We start from the raw sequence: 26,049 nt of genomic DNA, 5'->3' as shown, positions 1-26,049 counted from the left end.
AGTCCATAACTTGGGTAATGGCAGCACAAGCCGCGACAGCCCTTACTTTAGCAGACGACGCCATGTTGATACAGGGCAAGTTCATTGTTTACATTGTGGATGTGGATACGGGCAACCGACCTTGGCCGTGTGTGACGCACACCCGGAAAGTTAGAGTTGCTGGTTGCGCTAGCTGGCGCCAACGCGGTGGGAAGAAAAAAGCCATGTGTGACACCAGCTTACGAATAACCATGAACTCACTCCCGGTTGGGCGCATGAGCGTTGCCTGTCGCCCCAACGGTTGGACGAAAACGGCCATTGTGATACCGCCTTAAGGCAGTGAAGCCGCTGATAGGGTGAGCGTCGGCGATGACGTCGTCGGACTCCTAGCGAATCACAAGCATGTTTTCAGAACTGTCAGCCAATCGTAAGGTAGCCGCCTTCAGCTGCAGCTTCAAAACAATCTGTTTTCTCTTCCCGTTTACACCCCCCCCCCCCTCTCTCTCTCTCTCTCTCTCTCTCTCTCTCTCTCTCTCTCTCTCTCTCTCTTGCCATAGCCACAATGTTTGGAGGAAAACGTCCAGTGTGATACTACTTCTATAGGTAGCGTGCGTGATGCCGATGGCAAGTAGACGTGACCCGTACGTGTCAAACAAGAATGAAACTCGGAGTGATAATGCCCGAAAGTCGGGATGGTAAGAATTTAGGACTAACCGCGAAACTCGGATAGCATGAAACTCGAGAGGGTACTGTAGTTTTTGAGATACAGCGGTTAAAAGAGATCCCCTTCCCTCGCTGAGGTGCCCAAGCGCGCCCGGGGGGGATAGTCTCATTGCGAGCACTTAGCAAGAAAAGGGTTAAAACTCCCATAATATTCTTCTCAATGGTAATTAAATAAGTTACCCATTTTCCATGATTATTATTCTAATGAATAACAAGGATTTAGCAGAAAATATCCAAGCAAATTCTTAAATCTATGTAACACTGCAATCCACAGCACCAAACTGTTTTGGATACACTAAAATTCATAGGGCAAAACACATGGCATTGCAGGTCTGAAGGAACTGATTTAAAGTACACATAAGTAATCTAGGGCCTTTTAAAGAGTAGCCAGGTATGGATGACTGGTAAGATACATATTGAGAAGTAAGTGTGGGTGAAAGCGTATACCCCTGTGAATGGTAACGGAAAGGCAGCCATGAGTGAGAGGAAATAATTCAGGGACATTCAGGGGCAGTATTTAAAAGATTCAAGGAATGAAAGAAGAATGTGTAAGAGGATATGAATTTTAAAGTTGGAAGCTTGGAGATTGAGGGTATGGTTGGGAGGTGGGGTGTCGATGGAGTGAATATGAATGAGCAACACCTTGTGGAAAAGTTGGAAAGTTTCGTTTAGTCGGCGCAACATCTGTGGTCATGTGCCGGAGAGAGACAGGAGGGGAAGGAATTATAAAAGGGAACAGATCCCAGGAGACGGGACACAACCCCCAATTAATACCTGGTACCCATTCACTCCTGGGTGGACAGGGGCGTAGGGTATCGGAAAAGCCGCCCAAATTTTTCCACTCCGCCCGGGAATGGAACCCGGGCTCTCTCGGTTGTGAGCCGAGTGTGCTAACCACTGCACCACAAGGCCCCCAATACCTTAATTGTGGAAGTTTTTGGTAAGAGGTGTTTGTTCCTATTAAACACAATCTTTCAGAACAAGTAAATAATCTACGGGAAAATTTGGGTAAGAAGGAATGAGAACCTTGACAGAATAAATGGCTGTGGATGGGTTGCAGCAGGATTTATTAGAGGCAAAGGTAAAAAGTATGAGAGTAAGGTTACTGTATTTGACAGTTTATAAGATGCATGGGTTTATAAGACGCACTCCACAATTTTGGCAGGCATTTGAAAAAAATATACAGGTAACTCTCGATTTATACAAGTTTGGTTTACGCGTTTTTGAAATAACACGGGGTCCAAAATCCAAAGAAATGTTTAATTTACACGTTTTTTTCACTTATACGTGATATTTTATGGAGTGACCACCAAACGTCTCACGCAACTGGACTCACACAGCGCCGCGGCCACACAGCTGAGCTCAGTTCTTCCCGCGCACCACTTGAACAACAATACAGTACCCTCGCTGCTGTGCTACATGAGGGGAAGGGCACCCAGAGGAAGAACCACGAGAGGAAGAGGAGTCAAGAGTGTTACAGTAGGCAATAAAGGTACAAACCTACCTCTTTTTTTTTACAACAAAGGAGGCAGCTCAAGGGCACACAAAAAAAGAAAACAATAATAAAAAAAGCCCGCTACTCGCTGCTCCTAAAAAAGAAACAAAAGAGGTGGCCGAAAGCAAGATCAAATACGGGAGGAGAGGTGTCCTGATACCCTCCTCTTGAAAGAGTTCAAGTCGTAGGCAGGAGGAAATACAGATGAAGGAAGATTGTTCCAGAGTTTACCAGCGTGAGGGATGAAAGAGTGAAGATGCTGGTTAACTCTTGCATAAGGGGTTTGGACAGTAAAGGGATGAGCATGAGTAGAAAGTCGAGTGCAGCGGGCCATGGGAGGGGGAGGCAGGCAGTTAGCAAGTTCAGAAGAGCAGTCAGCGTGGAAATATCAATAGAAGATAGAAAGAGAGGCAACACTGCAGCGGAATTTAAGAGGTAGAAGACTATCAGTATGAGGAGGAGAACTGATGAGACGAAGAGCCTTAGCCTCCACTCTGTCCAGAAGAGCTGTGTGAATGGAGCCCCCCCACACATGAGATGCATACTCCATACGAGGGCGGACAAGGCCCCTGTATATGGACAGCAACTGTGCAGGGGAGAAGAACTGGCGGAGACGGTACAGAACTCCCAGCCTCGAGGAAGCTGATTTAGTAAGAGATGAGATATGAAGTTTCCAGTTGAGATTTTGAGTTAAGGATAGACCGAGGATGTTTAGTGTTGAGGAAGGTGATAGCTGGGTGTTGTCAAAGAATAGGGGATAGTTGTTTGGAAGATTGTATCGAGTGGATAGGTGGAGAAACTGTGTTTTTGAGGCGTTGAAGGACACCAGGTTCTTCTTGCCCCAATCGGAAATAATAGTAAGGTCTGAGGCTAAGCGTTCTGCAGCCTCCAGCCTTGAGTCGTTAAGTTCCTGAAGGGTGGGTCTTCTATTAAAAGAAGTTGAATAATGCAGAGTGGAATCATCGGCGTAGGAATGGATAGGACAGTTCGTTTTGGAAAGAAGATCATCAATGAACAACAGTAAAAGAGTGGGAGATAGGACAGAACCCTGTGGGACACCACTGTTAATAGATTTAGGGGAAGAACAGTGACCGTCTACCACGGCAGAAATAGAACGGTCAGAAAGGAAACTGGAGATAAAGGCACAGAGAGAAAGATAGAAACCGTAGGAGGGTAGTTTGGAAAGCAAAGATTTGTGCCAGACCCTATCAAAAGCTTTTGATATGTCCAGCGCAATAGCAAAAGTTTCACCGAAACGGCTAAGAGAGGATGACCAAGAGTCAGTTAAGAAGGCTAGGAGATCGCCAGTAGAACGCCCCTTGCGGAACCCATACTGGCGATCAGATAGAAGGTCAGAAGTGGAAAGGTGCTTTTGAATCTTCCGGTTAAGGATTGATTCAAAAGCTTTAGATAGACAAGAAAGTAAAGCTATAGGACGGTAGTTTGAGGGATTGGAGCGGTCACCCTTCTTAGGTACAGGCTGTATGAAGGCATACTTCCAGCAAGAAGGAAAGGTAGATGTTGACAGGCAGAGGCGAAAGAGTTTGACCAGGCAGGGTGACAGCACGGAGGCACAGTTTTTAAGGACAATAGGAGGCACTCCATCAGGTCCATAAGCCTTCTGAGGATTGAGGCCAGAGAGGGCATAGAAAACATCATTTTGAAGAATCTTTATAACAGGCATAAAGGAGTCAGAGGGGATGAGTAGGAGGAATATGCCCAGAATCATCCAGAGTGGAGTTTTTAGAAAAAGTTTGAGAGAAGAGTTCAGCCTTAGAGATAGATGAGACGGCAGTGTTGCCGTCAGGACTGAGGAGTGGAGGGAAAGATGAAGAAGTGAAGTTGGAGGAGATGTTTATGGCTAGATGCCAGAAGTCACAGGAAGAGTTAGAGAAAGCAAGGTTTTGGCATTTTCTATTAATGAAAGAATTTTTGGTCAGTCGGAGAATAGATTTGGCACGATTTTGGGCAGAAATGTAAAGTTCATAATTAGCATTAGTTTGAAGGCTCTGGTACCTTTTGTGAGCTACCTCTCTATCATTGATGGCACGAGAATAAGCGTGATTAAACCAAGGCTTTTTAGCGTGAGGAGTAGAGAAAGAACGAGGAATGTATGCCTCCACTCCAGAGACAATCACCTCTGTGATGCGCTGAGCACACACAGAGGGGTCTCTATCCTGGAAGCAATAATCATTCCACGGGAAATCGGATAAGTACATCCTCAGGTCGTCCCACCGAGCTGAAGCAAAATGCCAGAAGCATCGCCTCTTCGGTGGGTCCAGAGGATGTACAGGAGCAATAGGACAGGATGCAGAAATAAGATTGTGATCGGAGGAGCCCAACAGAGAGAACAGTTTGACAGAATAAGCAGAAGGGTTTGAGGTAAGGAAGAAGTCTAGAATGTTGGGCCGGTCTCCAAGACGGTCGGGAATACGTGTAGGGTGCTGGACCAACTTGTTGGATTTACATTGTTTTTGATTTACGCGACCTCTTCAAGGACACAATATTCGCGTAAATCGAGTCACCTGTATAATAAACGGGTTTGAAACACAAGTGTCAAGTGAAGATTTTTCGCCTGACATTCGTAGCCCTCCCCACTATCAGGTCATCATTAAAGTTTCACATGTATTCAGATCCTTATCAAATCCCAATACTTTACATTTAACCCGTACAGTACTAGCGACGCATATACGCATCAGCCCCTATGGTTGCAGGAAATACTAGCGACGCGTAAACACGTCTGGCTTGCTAAACACTGTTACAGTCGATGTAGCAGATTTATTTTTGCTACAGAGACTGCTGCAGACAATGGCAACACTGCGCAGGTGCGTTTGTAGCATTGGCAACACTACCCAAGCTGTGGAGGAATCCCAAGCCACCTGTGACATCAAGATCAAGATCCAGACCAAGTGTAAACAATGTCACGGCGACCCATTCCTTTTGCCATATGGCGATAGACAGTGAGTTTGAGGTTTCCTCATCTGAAGAAGACGTGGGAGCACTCTCTGACTCGGGTTCGGACAAGGATTATGTGCCAGATGAGGAGGATATAGGCTATATTGAGCTGCCCTTGTAACACGAGACTCTACTGTCCTGAGTGTGATGTGGGGCTGTGTGTTGACCCCTGCTTCAGAGAATACCACACTCTCGTGAAGTATTAGTGTGGTATAGTGTGGACTGCGATATAGACGCATGTGTAAATAGTGGAATGCGATATTGACGCAATTCTAAATAATGTTATAGTAAATATTGTAAGTATGTTATATTATAAGAGGGTTGAGAAACAATTACCAATTCATTCATCATTTAGTTTATAGAAAATAGATCAGTAAAGAAGTGCACATACCTGTAAAAAAGTTTTTGATTGTACAAAATACCGTTTATGTAAGGTATTATACGTGTACGTGTGAGCTAAAATTCTGAGAATCCCACACTTATACCCCATGAAATGGTGCTCTCTGGAGTATTCTACACCTGTGTGCAACAAAAATGGGCTACCTGGCCTCTGTCACTTGTCACATCCTCCATAAACCATCCATCATGTACAGGGAACACTTCACGGAGTTCTCCTGTGAAAAGTAGGTCTATGACATGTTTTTTTCTTATTTTTTCCACTTTTCCCATCACATGGAACATGGTACTGGGCAAGCCAAAAATATTTAAATCGGCTGGTACTGTACGGGTTAAAACTCTTACTATTTGCTGGGACCTACCAGAATTGGTCCTTCTTATACACTCAAGGGTACTGCTTGGAGATGTAGACAACCATGGTGGAGACAGCAACATTCAGAGGGGTAATGGGTATAAAGTTTGTGCATCATATTTCTTTATTATTGTTCTACATCATAAGTCTAGGTGTTGTAATATTCTAGTACATTTTTAAAACACAAGGAAGTGTGAAATTTCAAATCTGAATGTGCTTCAATGTTTGTTGAACACGTATGTAAAGTAAGAATGTTAAAATATAAGCACAAAATGGAGAAACAGGCACTTGTAAATATCAAATAACCTATCATTTCCATATCTCGTCAATATTATCCATATATTGTTTGTGTTTATCAATTAAACAAAGTTAAACAGTTTTATGAAGAGGGTCTGCTTACCTCAATGATCCTTGTCTAATAAGGAAACGTAGCGTGTCTTGCGTGTGTTGTCAGGTTTGGTGTACAACCGTCCACCAGTTTGTTTAGGTACAAGCATTAAGTCACTTAATTTTCTTCCTGACTGGTGTCATTTTATATGAAATAGTGGTAAGTACTACTGTTATACACTGTTACTTTAGAAAAGTTGCCACTGTTGCTGTAAAAGCGATCGCCACCTTTTCTATGTTTGCAGAGAGGTTTGCAGTTTAAAGCCGGCGTCACACTGGCCAATCTGGCAAGCACGAGCTTTTGCTGGCAGCTTTTGCTTGCGGGATGGCTTGTCTGCAGGCTTTTGCTCCTGCGTTTAGCTCACCGTTTGGACGGGGAGCAGCTCGGGGAACTGCGAGCAGGCAGTCAAATGAGATCTTTGGTGCACCGATATGTGAATAATATATATATTGCCTAGTGTATTGGATCCTAATACCCATGATATTAGAGAACTAATTCACATACTCGTTTTATGTTCGATGGTGTTTGTAATATTTTATAATATTGTGAAAAATAGTTGGTTTTATTTTGATTTCTGGATCCCTAACCAAGACCAAGACCGCCCAGCTGAAATAAACACTCGCCATGGCCACCTTCACTCCTAGTTCTAAAGTTCATTGGTCCTCCGGTATTGTCCACTCTTTAATGTCTTCCTTCTTCATTCGGTAGTAGCTGTAGAAAGAAGTCTCATCCTCCAGCCTCATCTTCACCACGAGATTGTTGTACACACCATTGGTTTCCCTTCCCTTCAGCCATGACTGAACCCAGACCTGTCTTTTCTTCTTCTGCGCTCATTGAATAACGACAAGTAATGCTGTTACAGCTGCACACTTAGCTGTAATTCGAAGCGTAGATGTAGTAGGCGCCATGGCTGAGGCTTTGTTTACAGTGTTGCTTGTCGCTCGTCAGTGTGAAGACAACAGTGACTTGCTCGCGAGCAAAAGCTGCCAGCAAAAGTTCGTGCTCGCCAGATTTGGTTCCAGTGTGACACCAGCTTAATTTAAGTGCCATTGCTGTACTAAAACTTCACTAGCCAGTGACCCAAAGCTGAACCTTGACCTTATAAGATGCAGGGTGATTTTCAGGGACATTTTTTTGAAAAAAAAGTGCGTCTTATAAGCCGTTAAATACAGTAAATGGTTTTGCCCACTTTATATTAGTAGTAAAAGCAACGATGAGAGATTAATAGGAATTATATAAGTATGAGAAGAATGATAATGGGAGAAATAAACTAACAAGAGAGAACACAGTGCTGGAGCGAAAGGAACAGATGGGGGATTAAAAGGATGGGATAATCCCATTTTTCAACCAGTGACTTCATTACTGGATCTAACTTAAAGTACCATTGCTTAAATTAAAATTTTCTTAATACATATTGCTTCAATAACATTTTTTGTAATCATTACAGTACAAAAATAATAATAATAATAATAATAATAATAATAATAATAATAATAATAATAATAATAATAATAATATAGATAATAATAATGTTGTGTTATTGAAGCAATGTGTATTATTAAGAAACATAACAATGTCAATTTAAACGGTTATTTTCAAGTTAGATCCAGTAATGAGATCACTGTTAGAGAGGTCTTTTACCTACCCTTTGATCCCTCTATCTGTTCATCACATGATAAATGAAGGACAGTTTGGATTTAGAAAAGGGAAGTCGTGTGTCATTAACTTACTATGTTTCTACTCAAGAGCAACAGATGTGGTGCAAGAGAGAGAAGGATGGGCTGATTGTGTATATCTCGATTTGAAAAATCTTTCGACAAGGTTCCACACAAAAGGTTAATCTGGGGAGGAATGGGCGGAAAGGTTATCGAGTGGATGAAGGATTACTTAAAGGGAAGAGAAATGAGGACAGTGATTAGCGAGAATTCAATTTGGAGGAGAGTAGAGAGTGGAGTCACCCAAGGCTCAGTTCTGGCACCAATAATGTTCATAATATATATAATATAAATGATAAGCCAAAGGGCATAAAAAGTTATATGAGCCTTTTTGCAGATGATGCAAAGTTTATAAGAAAAATGAGGATGGAGGAAGATTGTGAAGAGCTGCAAAAAGACCTGGACAGAGTGTATAGATGGAGCCAATTATGGGAGATGGAATTTAATGCAAACAAATGCCATGTTATGAAAATGGGGAAAAGTAAAAAAAGACCAAGGAAAACATACAGGATGGGAGAAGAAAACTTAAAGGTGGTACATGAAGAAAAAGATTTGGGAGAAATGATGCAAGACACACTATCCCCAGAAAGCACATAAACAAGCTATTTGGAGAAACCTACAGGATGATGCAAAATATAAGGGTATCATTCCATTTTATGGACAAAGAAATGATGAATAAAATAATAACAATGATAAAACCAAAGCTTGAATATGCTGCAGTTGTGTGGTTGCCTCACAAAAAGAAGGATATCAGAAAGCTGGAAAGGATAGAGAAAATTGTAACTAAAATGGTCCCAGAACTCTCAAATATGATGTATGAAGACAGATTGAAGGAGATGGACTTGACGACACTGGAACAAAGAAGGGAGAGAGGAGATCTGATCATGCTGTATAAGTTGGTAAATAAGTTTGATGAGGTGGATAGAGATGATCTCTTCTTAACTGCAAGAACACAGGGGCTGAGAGGACATAGGAAGAAACTTAATAAAGGAACCTGTTTGAGTGACTTGAAAAAGTATAGTTTTCCACATAGAAATGTTAACACATGGAACAGCTTGCAGGAAGAGGTGGTGGAGGCAAACAGTGTCCAACAAATGAAGGAAAGGCTGGATGAATGTGGATATGGAGACAGGACTATCAGAGCTTAGCTTGGGCCCAGTAGACTACAAATAGGTACAAATAGGTAAATACAGCATGGGGGAGGGGAGGTCACCTGACTCCCACTACGTATCCAGGGGTTTGCCCACCCGTCCCTGCCCTGCCACACCCTCCCATGTTTACCTGTTCGTTTTGTATAAAATGAGATCTGTACTATGCTTATTTCTTCTCCTGGTTCTTACTATCAAAGATGGTGACTGTTTTTTTTTTTTTTTTTTTTTTTTTTTTTTTTGGAAGAGCTGAAAAAAAAAAAAAAAAAAAAAAAAAAAAAAGCCCTGCTTACACCACATAGTAAAAAAATAGTAAGCCAAAAGGAGATCAAAGAGAGGTGGAGGTGTGTCTTCTACTCTCTCTTTGAAAGGAGAGAAGGTACAGGCAAGGCAAAAAGAAAATACTACATCTTCTAAATATACTCTTTTTGAAAAAGTGTGGTTTTACTCACATTCAGAACATGTCAGTGTGATATCTCAGTCTATCATCCTTTCCTTAAGAATGGCCAAATTGTCTGTGAGTGGACTGTGAATATTTGGAGTAGCACCACAAAAATTCCTCTCTGGCCTCCTTTGCAATAAGGGAAAAATTGGGGAATGTGTGAATCTGTGAATAGTTAACCTGCAAATATGGGGGGACAGGTGTACCACAGTATTGCAGTCCTGTTGCTCCCATTTCCCTTTCTAGAGAGGGAAAAATATCAATGATCATTAAATTTCAGTTCATCAAAAGAACTAGCACTAAAGAGATGAGAGTGGAGGAAGGGTATGCACAACACTGACCCCATTTAATTGGGGATGTTAATGCAGAGATGAAGAAGAAAGAAACTTTGGATGTGACAAAATGTATATGAAAGAATAAGACTTTATATGAAATGTGAGACAATTTTAATGTGTCAGTGTCTCCTTCTTACCCAAAGCTTACAGCATCAACATAATAGTGCTAAGCACACTTAAAGACTTCACCTTAAACCTTCTAATTGACAACTCATGAAGACACGGCTCAACACTATTCAAAGCAGAAAAATTGAGACAAACCTGTATTTCATGAAGAAATTTGGAGGCTGGAAAAGTTTGTCCCATGTTGCCTTGCCCAGCATAATATCCTCAGTTATCAGCAAACCTGATTTGAACTCCTCTACCATCACTGCTCGAGTGGATTGAGAAGTATTAAATGTGGAGTTTTGTTGGGGGTATGCTGGTGTGATGATAGGCATCAAGTGAAATCTATCTTGCACATTTACCCGTGGATCCCAAACCTGAAATGAAAGTCTAACATAGGAATCCAAGGAATTGTAAAGCTAAGATCAACTGTCAGGTAATAAATTTCACTAATAAATCAAAACTAGGAGTTGCTGGAAACAAAAATGATAAATTTATCTTCCAGCAACTTCCATTCATTATCATCAATCATCTGAGAGATCACACTTGACAATATGAGGCATGCTTTTAATTGTTTTTCTTTTGAGCACTGCTGCCAAGTTGCCATTTTTTAATTGTAGCTTTATTTCAACAGAACAATAGAATTGATTCACTTCAAAAGATGAAACCTCAGGACTCGAATGTCATTCAACTTTGCTTTTTACCGCCAAGCATCACAAGGAAACAGTAAGAAAAATTTCAGATTTTTTTCCACAATTGAGCAATTGATGAATGGGATGCTCAACCAAAAATATCATGCTTGTAAAAACTATACACAAATCTAAGGAACTACAGTGGGTACTGAATATATACAGGAATGTGGCAGAAACACATACATACAACACACAATTGTATTTATGATTTCACATTTAAAAAATATCCCAACTAACAAAAAAACAAAACAGTGAGCTAATATATACACTAAACAGCAATTATTTTTTTGAGAATAATATTTGTCAACAAAGGGAATAAGTGCATCATATTATGGTGAATCCCTGACTATTTAGACCCTGTAAATCTGGAAACCCCAAGTATCTGGTAAAAATGTGGCCAGTAAAAAATTAGATAAATAAATAAAAGAAAAAATCTAAGAAAATCAATAAAAAATTCTGAGAATTCGACCAACGAATGATTTGAAATACTCCTCACATCCTCACACTGAGCAGCAGTTTACTTTTTGTTTTCTGCCACCCAACCCTACAGCACCACTTAAAAAGGCTACCCCAACCAACTGATTTGTTTACACCCTGCAACCTCTCTCTCTCTCTCTCTCTCTCTCTCTCTCTCTCTCTCTCTCTCTCTCTCTCTCTCTCTCTCTCTCCCTCTTGTGTCTCTCTTCTGACACACTGGCTCCATTATGGAATAGGCGCACCTAACATCTTCACACAAGACATGGATTCAGTATGGTTTTTAGCCAGAAGGAGGTAATGTAACTACAGGCAATCCTCCGGTTACGACAGTCGCAACCTATGACATTTTGTGGTTAACCCCTTCAACACGAGGATGCGTATACTGTGTCCTTGCATGCCCCGTACCATATCCGAGGACACGCATACTGCGTCCTGGCGCGCTTTAGCTACAAAGTCACAAAGGAAGTGAAATTAGACGTTGTGAAATGTTTGGAAAAGGAAGAAACGGCAAGGAACATTGGTCGTGTCCTGAACTTTTTATGTAACTGTTTTTCATTTTATTTTATATTTATGGCCTAGAAGTGTTTTCATACAAATAGTTACTGTCTAATTATGACCTTTCCTAATGAGTTAGCACAGGTGAGTGATTTAGGTGCTTATGACACTTTGATTTGAGGGTCAGGGCTGACAGTTCCTTCTAATAAAGGGTGCGTTTCGACTTACATACGAAATCAGGCTATGACGGTGTCGTAGAAATGGAACTCCGTCATAAGTCGAGGACCTCCTGTACTGGGTTTCATAAAGAATATTACATTCCAAAAAGTCACTACTACTTTTAGTATTCTTTTTCTTGTGCAAAACACTGAATAAACAGCAGAACCAGAATATGAATGTAATGCCCTGAAGTTCCTCTTTTTCTACACTCCCACATGCCCACAGTGTGTAACGAAACACACAAGAAATTAATCCAAACAAGGGAAGGTTTTGCTGGAGCCAGGGATCGAACCAGCGACCAGCGAGACAGGAAAGTTACTCCTTAACCGAGTCGGCCAAAGAGGTACCCCGCTCGCTGAGTGAGTTTTGGGAGGCTTGCCCATCAGGTGGGTCTGGCACCACATGAAAATACAGTACCCTCTCGAGTTTCGCGCTTGCTTCATTCCGAAGGTATAGCGCTAAACTCGAGGATTACGAAACTCAAGGTATTGAAATCCATGTAAAAGCACTTATTGGTTCCGACCCGTGGAAAATAATAACTTTTTCCGACTTTACTCCCTTGTTATCACAATTTTTTCGACTTTACTCCCTTGTTATCTCAAAATACGTACCTTGTTAGTAGGCAGCAAATAGGAAGTAAGAACAGATCGTTTTTAAGCCTCAGATGAAGGCGGCTGACTTACAATTGGCTGGCAGTTCTGAATACATGCTTGTGATCCACGTGGTACCGTCTGCTAAAGTAAGGGCGGTCACTCGTGGTCACCCGTGGGACAGTTGGACAAACCTATATTTTTCTGGAAGTTTTCAGTGTTATGAAATAATCTGCTAACTCTTTCTGTTAAAAATCATGAAATCACTAATATCATGATTGACTTTTCAATGCCTATTGAACGTAAACCGCTGCCGCCGCCGCAAAATAACTCGCAGAGAGGTTCAACTTGATTACTGTTTCCATATTTCCCTCACCGCTCACAAAGATCACAAGCAGACAGACTAGAACAAAACCAGGCAAATTAGTACTTTTAATGCTGTGTATTCCCACAGCGCACATGCGTGGTGGACAGCAGAATGACTAATTTCATCAGGGAGATATTTCTCGCAACACCGGCCAGTGTAATGGACCTTCTTTTTCTTTTGACCTGTAACGCTTTGTATCACTTCTTAGGTCCTCCTTCTCCACACTTTTATACTTCACAACATGCACTTAGGGCCGCTTTCACAGTCATTTTGTTTGTTTTGATTGTTACCAATGGCGGCGATCGCCGCAATAGTATTTCCACTGGCCAATCGGGTAGTGGCGGCTGCGGGGTTAGCCGCCACTACCCCATCGGCCAGTTTCACGTGAAATCCCAAATGAACACCACTGAGTGCCAGGATTCGAACCCGGGCCTTCTGACTAGAAGTATGGGCAGCATACCGACCAACCCACCGATGGGCTAAAAGGTTACCGCGACAGAGGCCACTTCTGCAGCCATTAACTGACGCCCCAGCCCCGCACTGTGGACATGAAGGTGAAGGTAACCCCTCCCACACACGTGACTGACAGAAACACTTTTAATCAAACCCTTATGGCACATACGGTATAAATACATCAGAGAAACTGTATTAACACAGTGAAAAACATCCCAAATGAACACCACTGAGTGCCAGGATGGTGTTCATTTGGGATGTTTTTCACTGTGTTAATACAGTTTCTCTGATGTATTCACGTGAAATACTAAGCGGCGATCGCCGCCATTGGTAACGATCAAAACAAACAAAGTGACTGTGAAAGCGGGCCTTATAGTTACTTAATAGTGCGCACTTATACACTTCACCCTGAACTTAGGTGTTTTTCTGTCCTTTTCTTTCCCTGATTTTGCTTTTCTACAATTTTCATAGACTTGAGAAAAAGGTTTTTGGACAGTGGTTCCCCAGCACGGGGTGTTCTCTTATCTTGTTAATCAAGTAGTAAGCAAAGCAGCTCTGCCAGTCCATTTTACGAGTCTCTTGTTGGGCCATCTTCCACTGCTCCTCACTCCTCAGCCATTACCGTCGTCTGTTTGTTTACATGCAGCCGTTCAGTACCCACGTACCCACGCTCGTACTCACAACCGTTTTCCATTCATAAGGACAACCAATAACTCGCTCCCGGTTGGGCATACGGGCAACTGCGGTTGCCCGCCTTTTAAGGCAGCACGCATGACGCCGATGGTAGGTAGACATGACCCATACATGTCAAAGCAACGCAAAACTCGTGGCGGTAATGCGCGAAAGTTGTGATGGTAAGTATATAGGACTAAGCGCTAAACTCGAGGATCACGAAACTCAGATAGCGCAAAACTCGAGAGGGTACTGTACATTCATATTTTATATGACAACTGCAGCCAGGCACTGGAAGTCGGCACTAAAACACCGCAGAATATATATGTACAGTCACCTCTTGATTAACACGAGGGTTATGTTACTGAAGATGTCGTGTTATTTAAAATCGCATTATTTAAACATAATTTCCCCATAAGAAACAACAGTAATAGGGGGGGGTTATGTTCCTGGACACTGGGAAAGTCTGCGCGCACTTTTTTTCACTCAGAAAATGGCAAAAAAGTTACCCCAGTGCGGTATATGCCCAGGGTACAAATTTTGATTGATTTAAATAATGAATAGTGTGATGCAATAGAAAAGTGTGAATAAGCAGAAGAGAGGAGGAGGAAACGTGCAGCAATAAAACCGTACAGGTCACAAGAAGAAGATGCGCCTACGTGGCGCGGCGTGAACACGAAACACAACACACAAGACACAACACCGCTGCGGCGCACCAGTCACCAGTGTGCCGGGTACCACGGCGGTGATGGTTAAAGCGGCTTTTACTCGTGAACAATACTGGTGGAGCAGGGTGTTTCCTGAATGACTGTTTGGCGACTGTGGGGCGGACTTGGGCGGATTAGTCTGGAGCTAGTATTTCTGCTGTGCAGCGGCCCGACCAGCTGACATTTTCTGTGATATATGTTCAAAAGAGCGGATATCCGTGGATGACTAAAGTGTTTACTGTAAACGCATTTTTGTTTCTCATTATAAAAATAACTATGTTACAACATCATATGATTGAAAAAAATTAATCAACATCTATTTCTACTTGAAAGTAGGTATACAGTCCCGTGGAATGATTACTGCTTCCAGGAGAGAGACCCCTCTATGTGTGCCCAGTGCATCACAGTGGTGATTGTCTCTGGAATGGAGGCATACATTCCACGTTCTTTCTCTACTCCTCATGCTAAAAAGCCTTGGTTTAATCATGCTTGTTCTCGTGCTATTAAAGATAGAGAGGCAGCTCACAAAAGGTTCCAGAGCTTTCGAACTCCCGCTAACTATGACCTTTACATTTCAGCCCGGAATCGTGCCAAATCTATTCTCCGACTTACCAAAACTTCTTTTATCAATAGAAAATGTCAACACCTTGCTTCTTCTAATTCTTCCTGTGACTTCTGGCATCTAGCCAAAAATATCTCCTCCAATTTCACTTCTTCCTCTTTCCCTCCTCTCCTTAACCCTGATGGCAGCACTGCCGTCTCATCTGCTCTAAGGCTGAACTCTTTGCTCAAACTTTCTATAAGAACTCCACCCTGGACGATTGTGGGCATATTCCTCCTACTCATCCCCCCTCTGACTCCTTTATGCCTGTTATTAAGATTCTTCCAAATGATGCTTTCCATGCCCTCTCTGGCCTCAACTCTCAGAAGGCTTATGGACCTGATGGAGTGCCTCCTATTGTCCTTAAGAACTGTGCTTCCGTGTTGACACCCTGCCTGGTCAAACTCTTTCATCTCTGCCTATCAACATCTACCTTTCCTTCCTGCTGGAAGTATGCCTTTGTACAGCCTGTGCCTAAGAAGGGTGACCGTTCCAATCCCTTAAACTACCGCCCTATAGCTTTACTTTCCTGTCTATCTAAAGCTTTTGAATCAATCCTTAACTGGAAGATTCAAAAGCAGATGAGATTTGTTGGACGAATAATGAGGAGAGAAGGAATGGAGAACCTGAGTTTAAAGGGAAGAATCCCAGGGACCAGAGCAAGAGGCAGGCAAAGGGAGAAGTACATGGACGGAATAGTAAGAACACTGGGAGGTGGAAAAAAGGCTGGACAGCTTCTGCAAATAACAAGAGAGAGGGGTGTGGCAGTCCATGGTTGCCAATGTCTGCAGGGGCACAGCACTTCAGTAAGTGAGTAAGCTAGGGAAATGTTCCTAATGAACTGTAGATCTCATAACTGTGACCAAATTAACACATATTGACCTTGATGAATGAAAAATGAGAAATACAGTAACCTTCCGAGTTTTGCGCTATCCGAGTTTTGTGATCCTTGAGTTTCGCGCTTAATCCTAATTTCTGACCATCCCGACTTTCGCGCATTATCGCCCCGAGTTTTACGCTGCTTTGACATGTACAGGTCATGTCTACCTACCGTCAGCGTCACGCACACTACCTTAAGGTGGTGTCACACTGGCCGTTTTCTTTCAACTGTTGGGGCTATTGGCAACTGCAGTTGCCCGTGTGCCCAACCTCGGCTACCTTAGCTACTCAACCGATCAGTTGATATGCTCTTCTTCTTCTTGTGACCACAACTTATCAACCTCACGAGAAAATAACCGACATGCTGGTGACTGAGTTTCTGAGAAGCTTATGCTTATATAAAGGCTGGCCTCTGACAATACATACATTAACATATGTAACTGCACCTAATAGGCTATTAATAAATGACTAGAATTTCAATGATTTTCCCGTGAAATGCAGCCAGCTTTGAACATCTGTACAAAATTCTCAAGAAACTAGAGATTGGGTGACCGTGTTCACCAAGCTGGGGCAAGATTCCGCGGTAAAAGCTACGAACTAATGATTTAACTATCAACGTTGACTTCAGATTCACAAAGCTTTCGTTTCGTCATAGTTAGAGGCTGCTGACTGGATGAGCGCCGTCAATGACATCATCAGACTCGGCAAATCACAAGTGTGTTTTCAGAACCGTCAGTCAACAGTAAGACAGCCAGCCACCTTCAGCTGCAGCTTCAAAATGACCCATTCTCTCTTCACATTTTCTTCCTTTGTACACAGTAAGTATTATGAGATAACAAAGGAGTAAAATGGGAAAAAAGTCAACTTCTCCAAGGGCCAGAACAAATAAGCGCTTTTCAATGTTTTCAATACCCCGAGTTTCACGATCCGCGAGTTTAGCGCTATACCTGCGGAACAAAGCAAGTGCGAAAATCAGAAAGGTACTGTAGTGTTGGTTCATTTAGTCATATGGACAAGAAAGAGTGCTCTGGAAGATCACATGACGGAGGTGCTAGACAGTCAAGAATTTGAGGTAGTTCTTGAATGCCAGATGACGCCTTTAGGCCGTGGTCGTGAACTAGTTCACGCACGAAGTTCGTAATTACAACAAATGTCATAAGTCAAAACAAGGATTTTTAATAACTTATGGGGGTTGTGTCGCAACCTTGAAATGTCGTAGGTCAAGGACGTCGTAACCCAAGAACCCCCTGTATTGTATATCTTGTACATTCTCTTTATGCCCTTTGAATAGGCAGCACATGGCAGTGCATCTTTGGGTTTGCACATATGCCTGGATGTTTAAATACAGGGGGGGGGAGGAGAGAGAGAGAGAGAGAGAGAGAGAGAGAGAGAGAGAATCTTATCTCTTCTCTGCACTGCATTATGATTACAGCCACACAACATGTACCTTCCCTCTTTTCAGAAATATAATATAACAGGCTTCAGCATAAATAGATTAGTTATTCACATAAATTTTCAGGAGATGACAAAGCACAAGAGACTGCTATAAGCCTGTTTTCTGTTATGGTAGACTAAATATAGTATGACATATAGCTACATCACCAGACTGAAGAGGTTAATGATGCTGGTAACCAATTCAAGTTAAAAAAATACTAACCTTAAACCCAAGTTTTGCATCATATGGTTGCTTGAGGTAAACTGGTGCTGGCCATGTCCACTTTGAAAAGACAAGAAAAAACTTTTCAACCAGAGTTGAAGCTGTGGCATTGGGGTAGAGTTGACAGGTTCTAGCCACCAACATGGCCCATGAGACACCTCCTAGATAGCCCAGCACATTGCTGTAGACACCATGGCCTGAAAAGACATTTATCATAACAGATTTACAAAACATGAATTTTCTTCCAATAAAGGAAAAATATGAGCCACACACACAATAGTCTGCTACATGCTGATTTAAATTAACCCTGAAAGGAAAGGTGTGGTGGGACAAAGTGCTCCTTTATAGCTGGGCATATTTTGACATTTACCTGGAATTGTTCATCTTCCATTAACCATTTCACAGCTCTGCTTGGACCCGTAACTTACTATTTACAGCATTACACTTATCCTTCCTTCTTCTTCAATCTGCCCTTAGTGTTTCAAGTTTTTAGAGTCTTTAAAGTCTTAACCCCTTCAACACGAGGACGCGTATACTGCATCCTAACGTGCTCTGTACCATATCCGAGGACGCGTATACTGCATCCTAACGTGCTCTGTACCATATCCGAGGACGCGTATACTGTGTCCTCACGTGCTCTGTATCATATCCGAGGATGCGTATACTGCGTCCTGGCTCGCTTTAGCCAGCACGTGAGTAATTTCATCCCGGATATTGTATGATTGTTTTTAGAATGTTGGTCGGATATGATACGGTGTCTAATATGACTTTCAATGTTATTATTGTGTAATAAGGAAAGTGTGTCTTGCGCGCATTTGTACTCAACAATAACAATCAATTCCAGCTGAAAATAACAAAAATAATGAGAAAGAAATGATACATGTGTATGTGTGTGGAGTTCTTCTTCCCTCGAGTTGCCAAGTGGCTGGCTATATGGTGCATTGTCTCACCGCCCCGTCTGCTCAAGGACGTGGCTCCGGTCTCCCCCTCCCTGCCTCCACCTCACATTCATCTCACTATCTGTTCTCTTTCTTCTTCCTTCCTTCCTTATACCTCCTTCCTGCAGTGTAATTTACCTCTTGGTCTGCTGTGGGTCTCTCTCGAGACAGCCAGCCATTCCCCTATGGAGAAGCACAGTGCTTACAGTACAGATCTTTGGGTAGGGCTGAGACCACTCACACCCAACACACCGCGACATTGAGGTCACAACTCCTTGCCTGTCGTCGCGTACCTACTCACTGCTAGGTGAACAGGGGCTACACGTGAAAGAGGATAAACCCAACTTATCTTCACCCGACCGGGGAATCGAACCCCGGTCCTTCTGGTTGTGAGGCAGACGCTCTACCCACTGAGCTACCGGGCCGTGTGTAAAGTGTGTGTGTGTTTTTTATAGAGAGAGAGAGAGAGAGAGAGAGGGCATAGACACGTTACAACCTGAAACCGCACAGTCACCAAAGTGTTTATCTTCCTCTCGCTTGTATTTCAATCCTTCCCATCTAATCTATGTGTATGTGTTTGTGTGTGTGTGTGTGTGTGTGTGTGTGTGTGTGTGTGTGTATTTACCTAGTTGTAATTTTACAGGGCCTGGGCTTACGCTTGTGTGGTCCCGTCTCCGTATCTATAATTATCCAACTTTTCCTTGAAGCTCTGCACACTCTTCGCCGATACTATTTCTTCACTTAATCTGTTCCAAACCTTTATATTTCTTTGTGGGAAGCTATATTTCTTTATGTCTCTTGAGCATCTTCCCTTCCTCAACTTTTTACTATGTCCTCTAGTATTCCTGCTGGAAGGTTCCTCTCTTAGTAGCAATTTCTCATTATCTACTTCTTCCATTTTACTCAATAGCCTATATATTTGTATTAGGTCTCCTCTTTCTCTTCTTTGTTCTAGTGTTGGTAAGTCCATTTCCTTTAGTCTCTCCATATGTCAGTCCCTCCAGTTCTGGAACCATTTTTGTTGCCATCCTCTGTATTCTTTCTAGTTTTTTTATGTGTTTCTTCATATGTGGAGACCACACTGTTTCCGCATATTCTAGTTTAGGTCTGATCATAGTAGTAATTAATTTTTTCATCATTTCTTTGTCCATGTAGTGGAATGCTATACCTATATTTCTCACCATGCTGTATGTATCACCGAAGATCCGATTTATATGACTTTCTGGTTGCACATAATCTTGCATTATTTCTCCCAGGTCTTTCTCTTCACTTACTTTCTTTAATATTTCACCATCTCCCATTTTATATGTCTATTTTGGTCTTTCTACACTTTTTCCCATTTCCATAACATGACATTTCTTCACGTTGAATTTCATCTCCCATTTCTGACTCCATTTCCAAATCTTGTTTAGGTCTTCTTGCAGCTCCTTGCAGTCTTCACTGTTTCTTATCTGTCTTTGCAGTTTAGCATCATCTGCAAACAGGCTCATGTAGCTGTTTATTCCCACTGGCATATCGTTAATATAGACCAGGAAGAGTACTGGTGCTAAAACCGACCCCTGGGGCACTCCACTTTCCACCGTTCTCCATTCCGATCTAGTGTCCTTAACCACGGTTCTCATCTCTCTTCTTCTTAAGTAGCTTTCCATCCAGCACTTCATTTTCCCTCTCAATCCTCCTTTATTTTCTAGTTTCCACAGCAGTCTTGAATGTGGAACTTTGTCAAAAGCCTTCATTAAGTCTAGGTAAATGCAATCCACCCATCCGTCTCTTTCCTGTAATTTGTCCGTCACTCTTGAGTAAAAGCTCAGCAAGTTTATCACACTTGAGCAGCCTTTCCTAAACCCATATTGATTGTTTGTCATTAGATTATGTTCTAGAAATTTCATCCATTGTTCTTTTATTAATTTCTCACATATTTTACATACTACGCTGGTCAGAGACACCGGTCTGTAATTTAGGGGTTCTTCCTTTTTTCCACTTTTGTATATAGGTACCATTTCTGCCCTCTTCCACTCCCTAGGTACTGTGCCAGTTTTTATTGAGCACCTAATGATGTCATATATCAGGCTGACTAACTCATTTCTGCACTCTTTAAGTATAAAACCTGAAACTTCATCCGATCCCACGGCCTTCCCTTCCCTTGTGTGTGTGTGTGTGTGTGTGTGTGTGTGTGTGTGAGAGAGAGAGAGAGAGAGAGAGAGAGAGAGAGAGAGAGAGAGAGAGAGAGAGAGAGAGAGAGAATGGTGCCCCCTCTCTCTCTCTCTCTCTCTCTCTCTCTCTCTTACACACACACACACACACAAGGGGAACTGTTGCAGCTGATGGAATCTTTAGATGGAAGGAAAGCTATGGGACCGGATGAAATCTCTGGTCAAGTGCTAAAAGAGTGTAGAAATGAATTATTGGAACCACTTTATGACATAATAACATGCTCTATAAATACAGGAAAAGTGCCCTTAGAGTGGAAGAGAGCGAACATTGTACCAATTTATAAAAGTGGAGATAAAACTGTACCATTAAATTATAGGCCAGTCTTTTTAACAAGTGTAATGTGCAAGATTTGTGTAAGTATAATAATAAAACAATGGGTTGAACATTTAGAAAAGGGAAACATGATAAATTAAGGACAGTTTGGATTTAGAAAAGGGAAATAGTGTGTCACCAACTAACTATGTTTCTACCGAAGCCAAGACATGGTGCAAGAAAGAGGATGGGCTGATTTTGTATATCTAGATCTGAAAAAAGCTTTCGACAAGGTTCCACACAGAAGGTTACTCTGGAAACTACAGAAATGGGGAGGAATGGGCGGAAAGGTCATCAAGTGGATAAAGGATTACTTAACAGGAAGAGAAATGAGAACGGTGATTAGAGAAGAGAAATCAAATTGGAGGAGAGTAGAGAGTGGAGTTCCTCAAGGCTCAGTTTTGGCACCAATAATGTTCATAATATACATAAATGATTTGCCAATGGGCATAAAGAGTTATATGAGTCTTTTAGCAGACGATGCAAAGTTAATAAGAAAAGTGAAGACTGAGGAAGACTGTGAAGAACTGCAAAAAGACCTGGATAAAGTGTATATAAAATGCAAGCAAATGTCATGTTATGGAAATAGGGGAAGGTAAAAAAAGAACGAGGAAAACATACAGGATGGGAGAAGAAAACTTAAAGGTGGTACATGAAGAAAAAGATTTGGGAGTAACGATGCAAGACACACTATCCCCAGAAAAGCACATAAACAAGTTATTTGGAGAAACCTACAGGATGATGCAAAATATAAGGGTATCATTCCATTATAAAGATAAGGAAATGATGAAGAAAATAATAACAACACTGATAAGACCACTAAATTTGGTGGAAAATCATATCAGCCCAGCGTGGAAAATCTACGGACGAGTAACTGGTGGATGTTCTTGTCCAATATAGCGGCATTTTTGCATAGCTTCACCTATCACCAGACTGATTCTTTGAACAAATAGTTGTAAATATTGCAGTTGGCAATACAACCTTGCCAGAACCTCAAGGAGAGATCTCCGCAGTTCCCTGAAATTGGCTGATCATTGCGCACGCACTGATGTAAGTGTTAACATTCAACACCCCCTGAACGTGCATGTATGTTCGCAGGAGAGGCATACATAACTGACTCCTATAGATCTGGGCTTCCTCTTTCCAATGGTGTTTTTGGTTTTTAGCTGTGATGAATAGTTTTTGAGATACAGAGATTAAAAGGGACCCCCCACTGGGCTGCCCGACTTCGCCTGAGGGGATAGTCGCATCTCGCACCACGCACAAAGAAAGGGTTAAATGAATGATTAGAACTTCTTAATGTACAGCAATGAGTATTTAAGAAGCTCAGCTTTTTTTTTTTAATATAATAATTGTTGTTCAATGTGTAACAGTTCAGGAGCAAACCATTCCCCAAGTTTCCGAATCTTTGACTGCGTTTTCTGGCAAATATTGTTTTTGGTGGTTAGTATCCTCCTGCCACAGAGCACCTCAATTAATGATTGGATTGTTTCTTTTCAGGTAAACCCACATCTGATGGTCAAGACTTCAAAAGTGAGTAGCAGCTACTCCTCTTGAAAATGGACAAAATTTGGTATCATGGTGTTATCAAGTACAGTAAAACCTCACCATTTGCGCACATATGGGCGGTCTGAAGGTGCACAAATGATGAATGCGCTAATGTCGAACTTAATAACCTATAGGGAAAAATACATATGGGCGGTCACAGTCCAAAACCCCCCTACCAGCAAAAACAATATATAAATAAATAAAATAAAAACTGGTCTGCTGGCAGGAAACGCATTAAATTAATAATTAACTGAACAACAGATTAATGGATTAGTATGATGGTGGTGCAAAGGTGAGGCAGAAAACATTGAATAATCGCAGTCACCACGAGACCAGCAGCGTCTCACTAGCAGCAAAATGGCGTCCGCTGATCTTCCTGACGACGTTTAAACATGTATCACTAGCTGTCCTGGCCGACGAGCTCCTTGCAACAGAGGATGAAAAGGAAGCTGCAGTGGTTATGGTGGCACAGAGAGGTGAAATGCAATGGAAGCACTTAAATGTGTTTGTTTGGGCCGCCATATTCGCTGATGACGTCATCACAGCACGGAGGCGCTCCACCTCTCAAAACATGGCAGCAGTGCGCGGTTTGAGCTGGCAACTCGTGCTGCGGTGTCACAGGTTTGAGAGGACCCGGGGCGGTCTGGGCGGCCCGATTCCCTCTCAAATGCAACCCAGTGCTGCATTTGAGAGGGAATCGGGACTCTCGGAACGTTCTGAGAGCTCTCCAATGTGTGACGCCGCAGCACGTGTTGCCCTCTCGGCACATCCGCTCCCTCCTGGCTTTGAGAGTTGGAACGCCAAGGTGATGTGATGACATCATCAGCAAATATGGCAGCCCAAATAAACACATATAAGTGCCACCATAACCACTGCAACTTCCTTTTCATCGTCTGTTGCAAGGAGCTCGTTGGCCAGGACAGCTGGCGAGGTGCGCAATTGGCAAGACCACTGCACAAATGGTGGGACGATGGCCGCAAATTAACCCCTTAACCCCGGGTGACGACATATGTCGACATAACCTAAAAAGTCCCTCGCCCCGGTTGACGACATATGTCATCCTACCAATTTTTGAAAAAATGTGCCAATATTTGTGGTTTCTAGAACATTCTGGGGGTGGAAAATTCCATCATCCATCATCCTGCACACTTCCGCCCGCTTCCCGCCACCCCAAGCCACCCCCCAGGCCCCATCTCCTTACTCCCTGTCATCCCCATTTTGCGCACAGCACCAACACACGCACGGGTTTGTGCCGCTGCCTCGGCACTTACTCACTCAGGCATACCCAGTTTCTTGTGCTGTGCACCATGTTGCGCTCTAGTTCGTCCTCACGCTCGGGCAATGTGTAAACAGCTCGGTGTGGTAGGTATAAAAACACACAAAACACGTAAACAATGCAACGCAACACGTAAACATTGGTAAATAAACAGACGGGGGAAGGAAATGAATGTAATTTTTCAGTTTTGTCGCAAAAATTACAATAATTTCTCTGTTTTAGTTGTAAACAATGACATTCCAGTGCAAAAAATGCATTTTTTGGTATTTTATACATTCAGTAAAGTGGCCATAAGTCACGTATGCTCAATTTGACACTGAAAATTGCAATTTTTTCACAAAAAAATCATGCAAACAAGAAGCAAACAACACTTGGAAATTTTTTTTGGGGGGGTTTCTTGGTTGATAATGAGACCACACACTCATATTTCATGAAAACCATATTTTTTTTTCTTCAAAATTTGATGTTTTGGGGGTGTAAACAATTATCATGGCTGTAAACAATCACTATTTGTGCATTTCTTCAATGGGTAAGGATAGCCAAACAACGGTATAACTCACATCCGTCATTTTTACCTCTTCATTTCGTATGTATCGCGTAAACAATTCGCTGTTTATGATGTAAACAATGATGTTTGTTTGCCATTGTACAATCGTGGGACACAAGTGTTGACGCACTGTCCACTGAGTTTCGTTCACTGGCCCCGACTTTAAAATCTATACACCGCATGGAAAGAGGCTAATGTTCAGATATCACAACATATACACTCTCCATAATTTATTAGATATGAGTTTGTCAGTTGTGCACACTGATAACAACTTTTAAATTCGCGGATGAAAATGTCTCTTTACATTTCATCCAAATTTAGTCATTGACAGCTAAAGTTGTTTACAACGCTATTATGCATTTGAATAAATGTTGTATTCATTCCTGCAATGTTCTCGTTAAGAAAATACGAAGAAAACATTGATAACGTGCACAAAAATTCTGATATGGTTTAAAAATATATAATGATACCACCATTTAACTCTCGCTTGACAATGTTATGCAATGACGTCAGCGCATTTAAGAAACACGTAGGCTATTATGAATTGAATTGAATTACAAAGCTATTATTTTGCATTTGAGAATACTAAGCGATTTGTTTGCATTTATGATACTAGGCTATTTCTTTGCATTTACGAATACCAAGTTATTATTATGCAGTAGGCTATTATTTTGCAGTAACTTTTTTTCTTAAGAGAAATTAATCTATATGAGCCCAGTATTATATAAACTGGTTTGTGAGTGTGTGGTACGTCCTGGCGTGCTGGGAAGTGCCAATAAATTGGGGGCAAACTACCCTTGTAATCTCTCTCTCTCTCTCTCTCTCTCTCTCTCTCTCTCTCTCTCTCTCTCTCTCTCTCTCTCTCTCTCTCCAGCATGCTCACTGACGACCAAAGCCAAGCAAGTATTTAGCTTATGGAGTGCAGAAAATCTTATACAGAGCGTGCACTAGTGGAAATAAGAGCATTCATAACAGATTTTTTAAAGAAACATAATCGTCGTGCAGTTGATGCTCACAGTTTCGTAAGAAAAATCCTTAAATAATATCTCTCTCACACCCACACACACTCTTTGGTCCTTGCACACACCCACACACACACACACACACACATACGTCACATATAACTCGAATGTAGCTCTGCTGGATAGTTGCCGTCTTTCGCTAGCGGCGTCCAAAACATTTTGGAAACTGTGTCAACACTTGTGTCCCACAACTGTAGTGTATTGCTACAATACACTTACAGTCACAGGCAATGGAATAATGTTTTTTCATAAAAAAATGTACAGTAATCCACTAAATTTAGATGTAAACAACCCGTAAACAGCTTTTTTTTTTTCTTTTCTCAGGCCTGCAAACAAAGTGTTCTGTGCTA

General features: G+C 42.0%; 1 protein-coding gene across 1 annotated transcript in view; it reads right to left on the bottom strand.

Moving 5' to 3' along the window:
• The window catches only part of LOC127005783 (poly(A) polymerase type 3-like), a 179,000-nt gene that overhangs the window by 96,227 nt on the left and 56,724 nt on the right, over positions 1–26,049 (bottom strand). Inside the window, exons 8-9 of the mRNA XM_050874885.1 lie at positions 17,843–18,039; positions 10,190–10,410 (exon numbers count right to left, since the gene is read on the bottom strand). Coding sequence (XP_050730842.1) covers positions 10,190–10,410; positions 17,843–18,039 — 418 coding nt within the window. The remainder of the gene's footprint in view (positions 1–10,189; positions 10,411–17,842; positions 18,040–26,049) is intronic.

Source organism: Eriocheir sinensis, chromosome 31 (assembly GCF_024679095.1).
Source record: "Eriocheir sinensis breed Jianghai 21 chromosome 31, ASM2467909v1, whole genome shotgun sequence".
NCBI classification, from domain to species: Eukaryota; Metazoa; Arthropoda; class Malacostraca; order Decapoda; family Varunidae; genus Eriocheir; species Eriocheir sinensis.
The sequence above is the reverse complement of the archived record's forward strand: the minus strand, read 5'-3'. Positions and strand labels throughout refer to the sequence as shown.